We start from the raw sequence: 17273 nt of genomic DNA, 5'->3' as shown, positions 1-17273 counted from the left end.
GAGAAAACAAATGACAGAAGTTTTCTAAACTAATAGTGTAATATTTGTATTTTGTAACCTACTTAATGGCTAATCTTATTTAAAGTAAACTGATGGGGATGTCGTATAATTAGATAATTCAAAGAGAAAAACTGTACATAAAACCCTAAATTATCATGGGAAGCTTCACTGAGATATCCAGAACATTTTCCTAATTAATTTGAAATACAGTTGTGACAGAGATTTGTGTGTTTGTTGTCATCTGACTTCTGTAAGAAAAAAACAAAAAAAAACGAACATTTTTCCAGCTGTGAGATCCAGTACCAGTGTTCCTATTCCAATAGCTAGTGGCAGAAATCCTGTACTTAACACATTGTTATATACGCTTGCACCTTTGCTTGGAACTACTATTGTCCTCATTGCAGCCTACTGGGCTTACAGACGCCGTAAAATGGTTTACTTCAATGAAGTTCCCACTGTTGGTCCTCCATCACTTCCTTCCCCTTCACCTCTTAGCCTGAAGCCAGTCCAGCTCATGGAGATTAAAGCTCAAGGAAAGTTTGGTGCTGTATGGAAAGCACAAATGTTAAATGAATTTGTTGCTGTGAAGATATTTCCTTTCCAAGTAAGATCTTTTTAGCTTATAAAAGTTAGACATGCTTGTATAATCTTTCTATAGATAAGGCTTTTGTTTATAAATATCATATTTCTAAAGCTTCATGTAGTTGCTAGTATCAGTAAGTTATGAAACATAGATAAAAAAAACTTGTATTATGCTACAAAGAAGCTTTGATCATTTATGGTTATGAAAAACAAATTTCTTTTGAAGTTAGTTTGTGACATTATTAACAACAACTAGAATTTTTTTGTGTATTTGTATTGGCAGTTTATTATGTTGCTTCACGTTTTTCGATATGCACAATTCTGTGTTGAACACAATTTATAAATCTGTAGTTTCTTCAAATATAACGTATTACTTCCATTTTGCTCACTAAGAATATGTACCAAAGTTAGAGTATAAGTTAATATATTTCTTTTAAAGTACACAAAAGTAACGTGTAGTTTTCTAAGATTTACTTTTATCACTTTCCAGCATGGTATCGCGTTTTTGTGAAGAGAAAATGTTACTAGTAACCAAAAATAAAACTCATCTTTTCCTTTTTTTAATTATAAGAAGTGTAATCTGTTTGAGTCTGAAGTTTGTCTTCATCATATGAAGTAATCTAACTGTATCGTGATTTTTGTATTTTTTTATGCTATATAAAAGTAATAAGTATTGATTTCTCTGATTGTTTATTTTACTAATTTGAGTACTTTGGCACTTACTTTTCTGTTTCCAAAAGGAAAAAAACAGTGAAGTACTCATGGTACTTTGTATTATAAAAAACAGTGAAGTACTCATGGTACTTTGTATTATAAAAAACAGTGAAGTACTCATGGTACTTTGTATTATAAAAAACAGTGAAGTACTCATGGTACTTTGTATTATAAAAAACAATGAAGTACTCATGGTACTTTGTATTATAAATAACAGTGAAGTACTCATGGTACTTTGTATTATAAATAACAGTGAAGTACTCATGGTACTTTGTATTATAAAAAACAGTGAAGTACTCATGGTACTTTGTATTATAAAAACAGTGAAGTACTCATGGTACTTTGTATTATAAAAAACAGTGAATACTCATGGTACTTTGTATTATAAAAACAGTGAATACTCATGGTACTTTGTATTATAAATAACAATGAAGTACTCATGGTACTTTGTAATATAAAAATCAGTCTTATAGTAGTGATCTATAAACTTATATTTAAAGTTTGCATAATGCCTAAATAAATACAAAGGTAATGTATAACTTGTAAGATAAACACAATCCATTTATATCAGTTTAGTGATCTATAAGATATTGTTTGCAGATGTTTTAATGAATACAGAGGTAATGTATAACATGTAAGATAAACACAATCCATTTATATCAGTTTAGTGATCTATAAGATATTGTTTGCAGACATTTCAATAAATACAGAGGTAATGTATAACATGTAAGATAAACACAATCCATTTATATCAGTTTAGTGATCTATAAGATATTGTTTGCAGATGTTTTAATGAATACAGAAGTAATGTATAACATGTAAGATAAACACAATCCATTTATATCAGTTTAGTTATGTATAAAATATTGCTTTCTTGTGTTTGACCTATTTGGTTTCAAGTGTATTGCATAATGGTTAAATCTATATCAAATTGTGGTTAAATTAATTGATTATTTGAAAGTATGATTAAATTGATTAATGTCTCAAACTAATCAAAGTAATTTCTGGTTATTTGATTAAAGTGATAGTGTACACAAATTATGATGTGTAGAAGCAAAAACACAAATTTAGTGATGAGTGCTACCAGTTTCCTTCATTTCAGTCAGCAGTTAAGAACAACAACAAAACAAAATCTACAGTAAGTTCTGCTAGTCAGTTACCTTCACTTTAGTGAAGAACTGAAAATTAAAAGTAGTGGCAGATAACCATTGTAGTAACAAAGACAAGGCTAGTTAGTTTGTAGTAATGGAAATTAATCCTAAGACCCAGGGGTCATTCCATGTCAAATCATCCAGGGGGCTGCAGGTGCCCCCACAGAATGTCTTGAAAATATTCACATGTGCATATCTACCTATATAATGACAAATTGCCAAAGATTAGATCAATATCTCTAATAGTTTCTGATTTACAGCTCTGTAAAATTAATTTTTGTTTATTTTTGGTGAATTCATTTTTGGGCAACTTTGGCTGCTTAAAGCTGCAAGAGTAATGGTGGTAGAAGGCTGAAATTTGCTACACTGATTGAATTAATCTCACGGATTTCAAAAATGTTCTCAAACCAAGTTTATCTCATAGGATTTTCACAGTGAGGCTGTAAAATCACCTGAAAACTCAAAATCGTAAAAAAACATTGGTTTATTCAATAAGCCATAGCTCTAAGACTTAATATGATACAAAGCTGAAATTTGTATTCAAATTTCCTGTAACATATCAGTTGATAAATCAAGAATTGTTGTAATTAAAAATCTGTTATATCTCCTGTAAAAACAATGTAGCTGCATGCAACTTTTTATGATGTAGCTGAAAATAGCCCTATTTCAGGTCACAGTTTGACCATGTCACCAGTTATTCAGCCTTTTCAGATTTTTACCACATATTCTTACATCTCTGAATATGATCTACAAAAAAAATACAAGATGGTGTTCACCCTACTTTTTGAGTTATAATTTTTTGAAGTATCCTCTGACCATACGTTGTTTACTTGACAAAAAAAAAAAGCTTCAATTCAGGTGTATTAATGTGTGCAAATATATCCATATAATTTTGAAAAAAATTATGAATCCCATTGAAATATTCTAATCAGCCTTTATCTATATTCTTACATCTCTGAACATGATCTTAAAAAAAAAATCAAGGTTGTATTATATACAAATCAATTGTATGAGAATACTATCAGATGATGTGTACACAGTTGTAACTGTTGGTAGTAGCAGTGAAAATGATGCTGTAGCAGCTCAAATAGGGTCTAATGATAGCAGTGACAATTATCAGCCAGGGAAATATGTGGCATGCATATATGATCATGAACGGTATGTGGGAAACATAAAAGATAGATCAGATGAACATTCCAATGTGTTAGTGTCATTTATGAAGAAATCAAGGAACGAGCTGTTTTCATGGCCTGCAAGGTCACGTAAAGATAAAAGCTGGATTCGTTTCCAACATATTTGTCTGATAAGTGCACCTACTGTGCAAGGCAGTAGTGCTCGCCACTATGTTCTAAGTCAAAGTGATCTCAACATAATCAAACTCAAATTACAGAAATTTATTCAAGCTGTCTGAACAAAGCAATGTTTATTTGATGTTGTTAACATTAATTTATCGCCAAAGCAGTATTTGAAACATTTCATTGTCACAATTATTTCAGTTTGGTGTGGCTATAATCTTTCTCACTTATTCCCTGTTGTAGCACTTTGCTTTTTGTGTCTGATTTACCTTTGTATTTATTATATTATGAATCTTAAACTCAAGCCATATCTGCATAACTGTAATGCATACACAATATATTTGCATTGCCATGAGATCTAATTAGTTATACTAATAAACTTGTTCAGAAATGAATTAATTCTTTCTAGTTTCTTGCAACTTCATTATTTAACATTGTAAAAGACTGGTTAGTATATTTCAGTGGGATTCATAAAATTCTGACAGATATTTATATTTTTCAAAATTATATAGATATATTTGCACAAAGTAACACACCTGAACTTAATTTTTTTTTAAAAAAAAAACGTATGGTCAGAGGATAATTTAAAAAATTATAACTCAAAAAGTAGGTTGAACACCATTTTGAATTTTTTTGTAGATCATATTCAGAGATGTAAGAATATATGGTAAAAATATGAAAAGGCTGAATAACTGGTGACATGGTCAAACTGTGGCCTGCAGTAGGGCTATTTTTAGCTAAAACATAAGTTGCATGCAACTACATATTTTTACAGGAGATCTAATAGACTTTTAAGTACAACAATTGCTGATTTATCAACTGATATGTTATAGGATATTTGAAAATAAAATTCAGCTTTGCATTTTATTTATTCTTAGAGCTATGGCTTATTGAATAAACCAATGTTTTTTATGATTTTGGGTTTTCAGGTGATTTTACAGCCTTACTATGAAAATTCTAAGAGAGATAAGCTTGGTTTGAGGCCATTTTTGAATTTTGTGAGATTAATTCAGTAAGTGTAGCAAATTTCATCTTCTACCACCATTACTCTTGCAGCTTTAAGCAGCCAAAGTTGTCTGAAAATGTAATTAAATTTTACAGAGCTGTAAATCAGAAACTATTAGAGATATTGATCTAATCTTTGGCAGTTTTTTATTATATGGGTAGATGAACACGTGAATTTTTTCAAGGCATTCTGAGGGGGTCACCTGGAAAATTTTCCAAAATCTGGATGATTTGACATGGAATGACCCCCTATCAAATCAATCCATTCTTTCCACAAAACATTGAAAGGCTAAAATTGGGCAGAGCACAGATGGCCTATAATGTATATTTGTGCTTAATGTTTTTGATAGATAGGTCAGAGTGTGCATGTCACAACATTTGAGAGACTTGCATTCAAAATTTAATTTAACTACTTTGTTATTGGTGTTTACAAAAACTAGGCATCAAGACATAGTTAACATCAAACATATTTATTAGCAATGTTTCAGTCACTTGAATAATCAGCTATCTTAACTTTAGTTGATTATTGTTGTGATCTTAATTCGTATTAATTGTTCATAGGTAATCACTTGTACCAGTTAACTAAGCTACTGAGTTGTAACAGCTGTTTCTGTTCACCTATTTAAAATATAGCCATTGTGATTTATCATTTTATGTTAAACTTATCACCACAGATATCCTTTACTGCATGCGACACAAGGTTTAGTGTGTTTATGTTTTACCAGTTAGTATAGTGTAAGTTTTAGTTAATAATCCATATTTTAATAGTATATAAGTTTTATTATTATAATTCTTTTAGGCAGTATTTTAAAAAAATCCTAAATTTCCTCTCGTGTGACGCTTTTTCTCATTTGTCTCATTCATCACCCCTCCAGTAACTACAAACTTAAGTGTGAATTACTCACTATAAAATCAATAGTGTTCAAACAAACCATAATTTTTATAGCCTTTAATTTTATTTGGTTTCAGACCTATCAAATAGAAAATCAGGCCCCACTTGTCACATTCCGTTTTTAAATAGTTCTCTCTTTATGTTTAGCTCCATATTATGTATAACCAATAGAAAACCAAGCTTTTCATCTGTCAAATGATATATTACATTGTGTTCCGAACAGACAGTTGTCAGTTACAGTCAAATTGACCAACCACTTATAGAGTTAGGGTAGAGAAAATAACAGATAAAATGTAAAGTTTCGATGAAAACAAACATCTGAAATGTATTTAGATTTTAAGAATGAAATACAGAATTTGGGAGATGAAGAAAAGTATTTTTTATTTTAACATGAAAATCACTTTGCACACAAACTCATTCAACACAAATATTGGATACATTTTTGAACAAATATTTATTTTGGTTTATCAAAAATACTTCACTAAAAAAATTCTGTTGCAAAATATTTATGTTTTATGAAAGATTGTCAAATTTCATGAAGATATACACACTATATTAAATGTTTAGTATCAAATGTATAAAGTCTTTGAACAAGTATAAAGAGGACACGTGGTTGGTGAACTTGACCGAGCCCGTGTCAAGAGAGTTAATACAACATCTCAAACTGAAATAGTGTAATTAATTAAAAAGTTTAGTGTTTTTGTTTGTTACTATACTTGATAGCTATTGATTTTATGTTGGAATTATTAATTGAATGTTATAGATTAAGGATCCTGACAATCAGTCATTCAGCAAATTCTACCAATTGGCCAGGTCTAGGCAGTATATGTGTATGCAGTATTGGTGAATTTTGTGTAAATTATTTTTTTATACAGAGAAACTTGAGGAATTGAGGAAAAGTAACACTAATTAAAGATAAATGTTTTAGTAAACATTTAGTCTGAACATATTTTGAAAACATCAGTTAAGTTTGGTGTGGTATGGTATTTAAGGTGAAACAAATTATTTTTAAATTTTTATTACATAAATTTGTTGTCTTTAAATTTTTTAGGTTTGAATGTTGTATTAAGTAGTACTAAAACTATTCACAATCTATGGTGTGGTTGCATACGTATTTTGATCTTTTCGAAGTACATAAGGGCTTGACATGACGTGATGTTTAAAAATGTTAGATTGGCAATCTGCAGCATGTTATGATTCATATCAAACATCAATACTTTTCCAGCCACAGGGTTATAATAACTCAGTTTCATTTTTCAGTGCTAAACAGTATCCAAAGAGTGTTCAGTGGTTAGTGTTGACTAGGTAACTTTCCTTGCTTCAATATTGGGTGTGGATAATAAAGTTATAGCTCAGATAGTGATGTGTAAAACAAAACATATAATCAAAGTGTATAGATAAATTCTTTAAGGATTTTTAACTGAGATAAGGCTCTATGCAGTAACAGGGATCTTGGCTTAATTATTTTTAGGAAACAAGCTGGACCCACAAAACATATTTGTAGGATCCTTCATTCAGATTAGTGTAAAATGTAGTCTGTATTGACAGTTATCAGAAAATTGCTGAATGAAATAGCAGATGCTGCTTAAAAGAAACTAAACTTGTCAACATATCTCAGTTTATTTTGTTGTGAGTTCCTATTTTGTGAAAGAAAAAGCACAGTTCAAACTACCACTGTTTGTTTTTTCAGACCACCTAAGTTATTATTATTTCATACATGTTTCTCAAACATGGTATAGTTGTTTCCCTCATCATCTAACCCTTTCAGCAGTGAATAACCTTCATACTCACTTTGTCATTGTTATGGTTTTCATTCTATAACTTTATCATTACTAAGTGTATCTTCAGAAAATTTTCAAAGTTATCAGTAAACATTAAAAGGCTTTTGTGTGCAAAATATCAAATTTTTTGTTAAATTATAAGATTTTTCAAGTAATGTTTTTCTTGTTCCTTTTGTCTTTTGTAATGTTGACTATTTGATACACAAATTTTAATATTAAAATACTTTTATGCATCAGAAAATTTTGAAATTTCACATACATATCTTTATAAGCTCCTGATAAGTATCATGTCTTTATAAGCTACAGATAAGTATCATGTCTTTATAAGCTACAGATAAGTATCATGTCTTTATAAGCTACAGATAAGTATCATGTCTTTATAAGCTACAGATAAGTATCATGTCTTTATAAGCTACAGATAAGTATCATGTCTTTATAAGCTACAGATAAATATCATGTCTTTATAAGCTACAGATAAGTATCATGTCTTTATAAGCTACAGATAAGTATCATGTCTTTATAAGCTACCGATAAGTATCATGTCTTTATAAGCTACAGATAAGTATCATGTCTTTATAAGCCGCAGATAAGTATCATGTCTTTATAAGCTCCAAATAAGTATCATGTCTTTATAAGCTCCTGATAAGTATCATGTCTTTATAAGCTACAGATAAGTATCATGTCTTTATAAGCTACCGATAAGTATCATGTCTTTATAAGCTACAGATAAGTATCATGTCTTTATAAGCCGCAGATAAGTATCATGTCTTTATAAGCCGCAGATAAGTATCATGTCTTTATAAGCCGCAGATAAGTATCATGTCTTTATAAGCCGCAGATAAGTATCATGTCTTTATAAGCTCCAAATAAGTATCATGTCTTTATAAGCTCCTGATAAGTATCATGCATTTTGTAAGAAAAAAAACGACTATTTTTTATCTTCTGTCAAATCTTTATGGGTTCAGTTGATTTGAACAATTTCATAATCATCATAAAAATTTAGAAAATAAATATGTTCCATATTTTTTTTCATTCTAGAATAAATATGAATTATAAAACAAATGTTTAGTCGAAATAGCTTAAATCCCATAACAATGTACATTTATATATATTTATTATTTTTATTATATGGGCATTTCAGCTGTGCATGGCTAACATAACAATAGTTACAATGACATTGCATGTGCACTCATGTTATTGTACCAAAGAATGTAATATTAGCCTTTACAAAGTGATCTGTCTTGACTCTGGTTTAATGGCCTAGTATTTTATATAATAGTCACATTTCAATGATAATATATATTTATATATATTATTTACAAATAAGTTCTTAAACTCTACTTATTTTTTTTAAGCACAGAACAGTAAATAAAAAGGTGTCACAAATAGTTATCTTTTCTAGTTATGAACTTTGTACTTGTTAGCTGCTTTCAGTAGGTTGCTAAGCATTATCAAATTTTCCACATGGAGGGTATGTGAAACAAAATAATGTTGTTAGGTTTTTATATGTATATTTGGAAATAATCAAAAGTCATAAGTCAGTACCTTAGAATTTCACCATAATTTATCAAATTTAGTAAATAAGCTGTATTTGCATCTAAAAAAACATATGAAGCTTTCAAGTTTAAGTCTTACCCTACCATTTCAATTTTAGCATAAAAAGAAAGTTTGTTGCCAAATGAAAAAAAAAAAAAAAATCCTATAAGGAGACATTCTAAGCTTTTAGTTGCTTTTTCACACATCAGAAACAGTAGTAGGTGTACAGAAACATTCCAGATGATTGTGTCCACTGTGTTTGAGTCAGTAAATGTAGCAATATTTCAACAAATATAAAATATAGGAGGTTCTTATTCAACTTGTCAGCATTGGTAGTTTGTGCTTGTAGTTCGTAATTATATACTTTATATTTGGACATCACAAACATCAAGTGTGATCCAATGCTGTATTTATTATACCGTGTGATGCACACAAATCAATATTTAGGTGTTTTTACTTTTCTGTACTTTTAAACTAAAAAATTAACTAAAGAATCATAATAACTTTTGAATTAAAATGTTCAATCTCGTATCAAACTTATTGGCATACATTCATAAAATAGTTCAGTAAAATTTTAAATGCAAGTCAACAAGAGTGACTGCATGGTTTTTGACCCATGACTTGTGTCAATAGAGATAACAATCAAAATAAATAACAAAGGAAAATATACCCATCACTACCATTGTAATCTATTCTTTTGTTTCCTTTTAAAGTAGTGTCCTTTCTTAATTAAAATAATTATTGTTGCAAATTGACTTTATACTTACAATTGAGAGTCTACCCCTGACAGATGAGTGTTGCCAAAAGATATTCAAAGTTATGGAAAACGCACAGCGTAAAAGTGGCCCAAATCACACAAAATTGCCCATAGTTAAGAATTTCCTAAATGAATAGAACCAAATGTTAATGATTTGAAACAGATTTCAACACGACAAAATGCAGCAGGACTGTAAGTGTGTAAAAAAGAGGAAAAGTGGTTACAGGGTTGAATGTATGTGGGATAATGAATGGTTACTATAACAAAGATGGTGGTGCAATATTGTCTGAGGCAGTGGTTCCCAACCAGGGTTGCGAGATAACATTATAAAAATTTGTTTTGGCCACCTTCACCTTTATTCTTAAATAGATAATTACTGTGAAGGGTGCGAGAACATATTAAAATTTTTTTAGGGTTCAGGGCATAAAAAAGGTTGGGAACCACTGCTCTAAGGTATGTTAAGATGAAAATGTGAATCTGAACATGTTACTGATTATTTCTGGGTTTAAAGATTATGTCATTGTGTTTGTTGACTTGCATTCAAAATTTTATGTCAGAAAGTTTGTAATTAAATTGTAGATTATAATTCAAACTTGATTTAAAAGTAAATATTAAAAGAACACATTTAAATATAGATTTTTGTGAGTCGCTTCGTATGTTGAATGCAGCGTTGTTTAAAATTAGATGTTTGTCATACCAAAATATTAAGTCTATAATTTCATACAAATTAGGAAATAAAATTTCAGAGTAGTAATATTGACAAGCTAGAATGTAATATAACAACTTCATGTCTTTTCATTTTGCTGAGAGGTGGCTTTTGTACTGTGGCCCTGTTCAGCTCTTTTTATTTTTTGAAAAGATTCCTTTTGTACTACTACAGCGTAAGGCATGTGAATAACCAACCAACAGCTTAAAATGTCCCCAGAGTGGTTTCCCCACCGTTTTAGTCTGTGAAAAGGTTTCCATGTTCTTTTAGTTAAATTTTTAAAAATCGTAGTTACTAAGTTTAATAAATGATAGTGGAATTCTGTGGTATCATTGTAATTATTTATGGTTTTTTGGTTATTAAACTGTTTATATAAAATTTAAAAGTATTTGATATTTTTCATGTACAAAATTTTAAAAGGCTTAGCAACCTATGACAGCAACAACTAAGTATAAAGGTTGTAGAGAGAAGACATAATTGTTGGCTCTAAAATTTTAAAAGGCTTAGCAACCTATGTCCAGCAACAACCAAGTATAAAGGTTGTAATGAGAAGAGATAATTGTTTGCTCTAAAGTTTTTAAATGCCTTGGCAACCTATGTCCAGCAACAACCAAATATAAAGGTTGTAGAGAAGAGATAATTGTTTGCTCTAAAAGTTCAAAAGGCTTAGCAATGTATGTCCAGCAACAACCAAGTATAAAGGTTGTAGAGAGAAGAGATAATTGTTTGCTCTAAAATTTCAAAAGGCTTAGCAACCTATATCCAGCAACAACCAAGTATAAAGGTTGTACTGAGAAGAGATAATTGTTTGCTCTAAAGTTTTTAAATGCCTTGGCAACCTATGTCCAGCAACAACCAAATATAAAGGTTGTAGAGAGAAGAGATAATTGTTTGCTCTAAAAGTTCAAAAGGCTTAGCAATGTATGTCCAGCAACAACCAAGTATAAAGGTTGTAGAGAGAAGAGATAATTGTTTGCTCTAAAATTTCAAAAGGCTTAGCAACCTATATCCAGCAACAACCAAGTATAAAGGTTGTACTGAGAAGAGATAATTGTTTGCTCTAAAAGTTCAAAAGGCTTAGCAACGTATGTCCAGCAACAACCAAGTATAAAGGTTGTAGAGAGAAGAGATAATTGTTTGCTCTAAAATTTCAAAAGGCTTAGCAACCTATATCCAGCAACAACCAAGCATAAAGGTTGTAATGAGAAGAGATAATTGTTTGCTTTACTTCTTGATTTATTGTTCTATATTTTAAGAAAAATAAGTTTAATAATTTATTTCTAAATATTAATAATCTGTATAAATATATGTGTGTAATTGAAATGTTACTGTATATTACAAAATACTAGTTCACTAGTATATAGGAAAGACTAAAGGTGAGTTTTATATTATTGAATATTGTGACCTGAGAGCATAGACACCATGTCAATGCAAGCTATGTAATGTTAGATAGACATGACTGAAAGGTCAAAGTAATAAATATATATGTTAATACGTAGTATTATGAGACTTAAGCTACTTAAAATAAATATTTGTTTTCTGTTTTAGCATGAAAAAGCATAATTTATATTTTGTAATTTTTTTATAATGGTTACGAGGCTGGTTAAGTGATAGACTCCACATAATTAGAATATAGAAAATAACATAGAATATAAAGTTTTACTGAAAGCAAGCATTTGAAATGTATTTAGGAGATTTTAGAGATTACACAAATAATATTTGAGATTTTGGGATGAAGAATATTTGTTTTTATCATCACATGAAATAATTTTGCACTCAGACTAATAACAAAACACACTTTTCACAAACAAATCTTTAACAAAAATATTACATGAAAAAAAATCTGACTTTTGTGTGCTAAATGCTTGTAATCTTTACTAAAAGTCTACCAAGTTTTGTTAAGATACACAAAAATTACAGTGCAATTACTTAATGTGTGCAAATGTGTAGACGAACTCATGCACATTATAATAAGCCCATTGTGAAAGGGTTAATAGTCTGCTAGCATAAACGTCCTATAGTTGTTCTACGTACATGTGTTTCTTGCCAACGTGAAATCTGTTGCCATAGCAATTAATACATTGAAGATGAAAGGCGGAAGACTTTCGAAACACTGTCCTTTACACGTTGCTCCACAACAGGCAGTTGCTGTCCATTTTACAAAGTTTCATTCAATAATTAATGCACCCCTTATAGTTTTCAAAATACCACCTCATGATTGGCTAGTCATAGCTGGATATTTAGTCCTATTCATTTGGAAAGCATTTAACATAAATCAGACTATAACACAGAAGTTACGGAAATTTCATTATTTTGGAATTTTATGTTTTTTTAACTGAAATCATGTCTGTTAAAACATAGGCCAAAAATATGTTTATTGTATTAGAAAAGGCCAAAAGTGTCTTGAAAGCATCAGATGTTTTTGTCACCAAAAGTACTGAAATAATAATTTAATCTTTAGATTTTACAGCTATTTTATTCAATTGTGCCTCAATTAGTATTTAGAATGTTTTCCTGGTGCTCACTGCATGCATGCTAACATTTTTACATGTCAATTTTGTAAGCTGTAGAACCATAAACTGCCTAGCACATCACATCCATGGACCCCTGAATTACAATATCCTGACATAATGGTGAGCTGCTTTATTTGTGGCTTAACCACTCATCAGCTTGCACCCTATTGTATAGGGTAATTGAGTTGGGAGTGCCTTAATCACAACAGCTTTTACAAAGGCTGTGAACCATTTGAAACACTTTATCTGGATACACAAACCAAGTATGATATGTACACGTGTACTTCCTGTTTGTTAGACATGATAGGCTATACATGCTGTAGACATATACCAGCATGGCTAGCTTGCACAAGCATTCATAATGACAATGTTTGTGGATTATACATGGCTCATGAGTGTTCGGAAGTTTGGTAAGGTCTGGTCGTTTGTCTTAAGTTTTGCTTAGCTGGCAAATGCTTGGACCAGTTTATTGGAGTCAAACTTTTATTAGCTCTTTTGATTTTAAGGAACCATTTGGGCTACCTAGCAGACGTTTTTTACAGGCCTGCCAATTCTTGGGGCTCATTAGCTCCTGGGCCTTTACTAGCTTTAAGCCCTGAGTTACATATTTAAAGATTCTTTATACAGAGAAGTGTTGCTTCAAGCAGGTAAACAGTGTAAGTTGATGTATACTTGCATGTAGTATCCATTTTTTTGTGACAGTTGTAGTGGTTCATTTCAACATTCATTCATTTATGGTGTATAGGATTTAATTTATTATTAATGTGATTTCAGGACAAGAGCTCTTGGCAGATGGAACAGATGATTTACCAGCTTCCACAGATGAAGCATAACAACATTTTAGATTTTATTGCAGCAGAAAGAAGAGGAGATGGCTTTCAGCTGGAATATTGGTTAATTACAGCTTACCATGAAAGAGGATCACTGAGCGATTTTTTGAAGGTTCTGATTTTTTGTTTCTTTTGTTTAATCAATTCATATATATGAGAGACTGTAGTAGAAGTAACTCTGTTATATTCATAAAACAGGCCCAGTTAAATTCAACAAACTTGTACACGTAGACATGAGAGACTGTAGTATAAGAAACTCTGATATATTCATAAAACATGCCCAGTTAAATTCAACAACCTTAGACACACAGACATGAGAGACTGTAGTAGAAGTAACTCTGATATATTCATATAACATACCCAGTTAAATTCAACAAACTTAGACACACAGACATGAGAGACTGTAGTAGAAGTAACTCTGATATATTCATATAACATGCCCAGTTAAATTCAACAAACTTAGACACACAGACATGAGAGACTGTAGTAGAAGTAACTCTGATATATTCATATAACATGCCCAGTTAAATTCAACAAACTTATACACGTAGACATGAGAGACTGTAGTAGAAGTAACTCTGATATATTCATATAACATGCCCAATTAAATTCAACAAACTTAGACACACAGACATGAGAGACTGTAGTAGAAGTAACTCTTATATTCATATAACATGCCCAGTTAAATTCAACAAACTTATACACATAGACATGAGAGACTGTAGTAGAAGTAACTCTGATATATTCTTATAACATGCCCAGTTAAATTCAACAAACTTAGACACACAGACATGAGAGACTGTAGTAGAAGTAACTCTGATATATTCATATAACATGCTTAGTTAAATTCAACAAACTTATACACGTAGACATGAGAGACTGTAGTAGAAGTAACTCTGATATATTCATATAACATGCCCAGTTAAATTCAACAAACTTAGACACTGATATATTCATATAACATGCCCAGTTAAATTCAACAAACTTATACACGTAGACATGAGAGACTGTAGTAGAAGTAACTCTGATATATTCATATAACATGCCCAATTAAATTCAACAAACTTAGACACACAGACATGAGAGACTGTAGTAGAAGTAACTCTGATATATTCATATAACATGCCCAGTTAAATTCAACAAACTTATACACGTAGACATGAGAGACTGTAGTAGAAATAACTGTTATATTTATATAACATGCCCAGTTAAATTCAACAAACTTAGACACATAGATATGAGAGACCGTAGCAGAAATAACTCTGTTATATTTATATAACATACCCAATTAAAGTGAACAAATAATTCATATAGTTGATTCAAGTCTTAATGTCGTGTAAACTTACAAAGTCCTTCTCATGACTTCCACAAGCATTTTAGATTAGGAGTCAAACACATAATGTACATAAATGAGCATATAATAATTAAAAATATCAGCTCATTAATATTAGATTTGCATGATTTTATAGGCTACTAACCATAACCCTCATGAAGTTTTGCATGTTGTCAATGTTATTAAATAATAGCATAATTTTTTTCTATTTTAGAAAATGTATGGTTAACATTTACTCATTGAAATAATGGACAACAGCTGTTATTTGTTGATGAAAGTCCTTTTCTTGCTGTTACCTGTCGTTACTAGTATTACACGAATAGTTTTGTCAATATGTAAAACAGAAATCTTGTAATGGTTATATATTTAAAAACAGCTGGTATGAGTAGAGAAAGCACTAGTAGAGGAGTGAACAACGTTCCAACCTTCTTTTTCGGTCATCGTCAGGTTCACGAAGAATGAAAGTGGTAACTGACCGGTAGCTGACCACATGTTTGAAGGAGGTTGTGTAACTGAGTGTAGGAATGTAGAGGGCGTGCTTACTTAGATGTTTGATTATATTTATTAATATAGGTATAAAGGTGTTCCTTTGTATTGGTTTATTTTGGGTTTTAGTTGTTGTATAAGTAAGACTTCTTTAATTTTGCATTTGTTTGTTTGTTTCATTATTTAGTGTTTGGGTGTTTTCTGTGGTTATGTTGTGTTTACTTAATTTCTAGTGTTCAAAAACGTGTGAAGGTGATTTTTTGGTTTTAAATGTATAATTTTCTCTACAAGTGGGTTTTCTCATCATCACAGATTCTGGTAATGGTTGTCATGGTTAGTAATACTTGTAATCACTGAATTACTAATTAGTTTTATGAATTATAATTTTTATTGTTCTTTTATAATTCTCCAATGTTTTGAAATCCACATTCATAGGACATATTATAAATAGTTTTTCCCCTCCATTGGATCTTGAAATAAGTTCAAGTTCTAATTGTGGGCTCCAGTTGAGGGGATAATTCACCAAATTCTCTTAGAGAATACTCAGGATTATGTTGTGGTCACTACAAACACAGAAGTAAATGATAGCAGATAAAAAACCCAAATGTAGAAAAAAGCTACTATTTAATAATTAGATTTTGTTAGAGAATTGTATAGGCTACCAGTTTTGACATTGGTTGATATCCAGTCAACTATGCTGTTACCATAAACTCATAGTATCTTTTCAGGTAGTTAATTTTGGTGTAATGAGATGTTTCATTTGCATTAGTGATTTTTTTTTAAGGCAAATGTTGTTTCGTGGAAAGAACTCCTAATCATCACAGACTCAATTGCAAGAGGTCTCATGCACTTGCATGAAGAACTGCCACAAAGTAAGCTGGAAGGCTACAAACCCTCTATAGCACACAGAGATTTCAAAAGTAAAAATGTCCTATTAAAGAATGACATGACAGCATGTGTTGCAGATTTTGGCTTAGCCCTGGTTTTCTTGAATGAGCAGTCCTCAGGAGATACTCATGGCCAGGTAATGCATTTTCTTACAACTGGATGTTTTGGCAAGTTTATGTTTTGGTTCTGTCTTACAGATTTTGTGGTTGAATGTAACAGTATAAAGTGTTGAGTGTTTCTTACACCAACTAATAAAATATACAAGAAAACAGGCATACTTTGTTACTTGCTGACTGACCTTGTAAACATCAGAGCTCTCGTACTATAACTTGTTATGTAGTTACAGTTGTTAACAGAATTTGAGCTCTAAAGTTTTTTCTCTGAGTACATGGAGCTGGAACATTGACTGTTTTGTGAGATATTAAGATTAAAAATACTTTTCTTTATGTGAAAGTTTCAAAATATAATTTTCTCTATCTGTCTATTGACAGTAAACAACAGTAGTGTTTTGTTAGAATCTAGAAAGAAAAAATATGATAATTCAGATTTATTTAGTGGTTTTGGTTGTTGCAAGGTAGTCAAACCAACAGTCTATATAGCTTAAAGCTTGGAACAGTTTATACTTTTTAAATTTACCACGTTTCTCACTTGCACCAATGGGCTTCAAGTGTGGAAACAAGTTCATGATGAAGTTACCACCCGATCTACAAGACTGCAGCTAACAGTTTCCACGTATACTACCAATATAGTTCATCAGTTTTGTTGTTGTTTTTTTTCCCAGCTACTTCCGGGCACGGTCTGGGT

General features: G+C 30.8%; 1 protein-coding gene across 10 annotated transcripts in view; it reads left to right on the top strand.

The window, feature by feature from the left end:
* Nucleotides 1-17273, top strand: part of LOC143238329 (activin receptor type-2A-like) — a 43901-nt gene that overhangs the window by 19859 nt on the left and 6769 nt on the right. For 7 of the 10 annotated variants that reach the window (XM_076478500.1, XM_076478439.1, XM_076478461.1 and 4 more), the window contains 3 exons: nt 288-604; nt 13707-13874; nt 16366-16605. In XM_076478500.1, coding sequence (XP_076334615.1) covers nt 288-604; nt 13707-13874; nt 16366-16605 — 725 coding nt within the window. The remainder of the gene's footprint in view (nt 1-287; nt 605-13706; nt 13875-16365; nt 16606-17273) is intronic. The other 3 variants (XM_076478509.1, XM_076478471.1, XM_076478505.1) reach the window with 2 other exon arrangements.

Source organism: Tachypleus tridentatus, chromosome 2 (assembly GCF_004210375.1).
Source record: "Tachypleus tridentatus isolate NWPU-2018 chromosome 2, ASM421037v1, whole genome shotgun sequence".
Taxonomy (NCBI): domain Eukaryota; kingdom Metazoa; phylum Arthropoda; class Merostomata; order Xiphosura; family Limulidae; genus Tachypleus; species Tachypleus tridentatus.
Note: the sequence above shows the minus strand (reverse complement) of the source record. Positions and strands in the feature narration are given on the sequence as shown.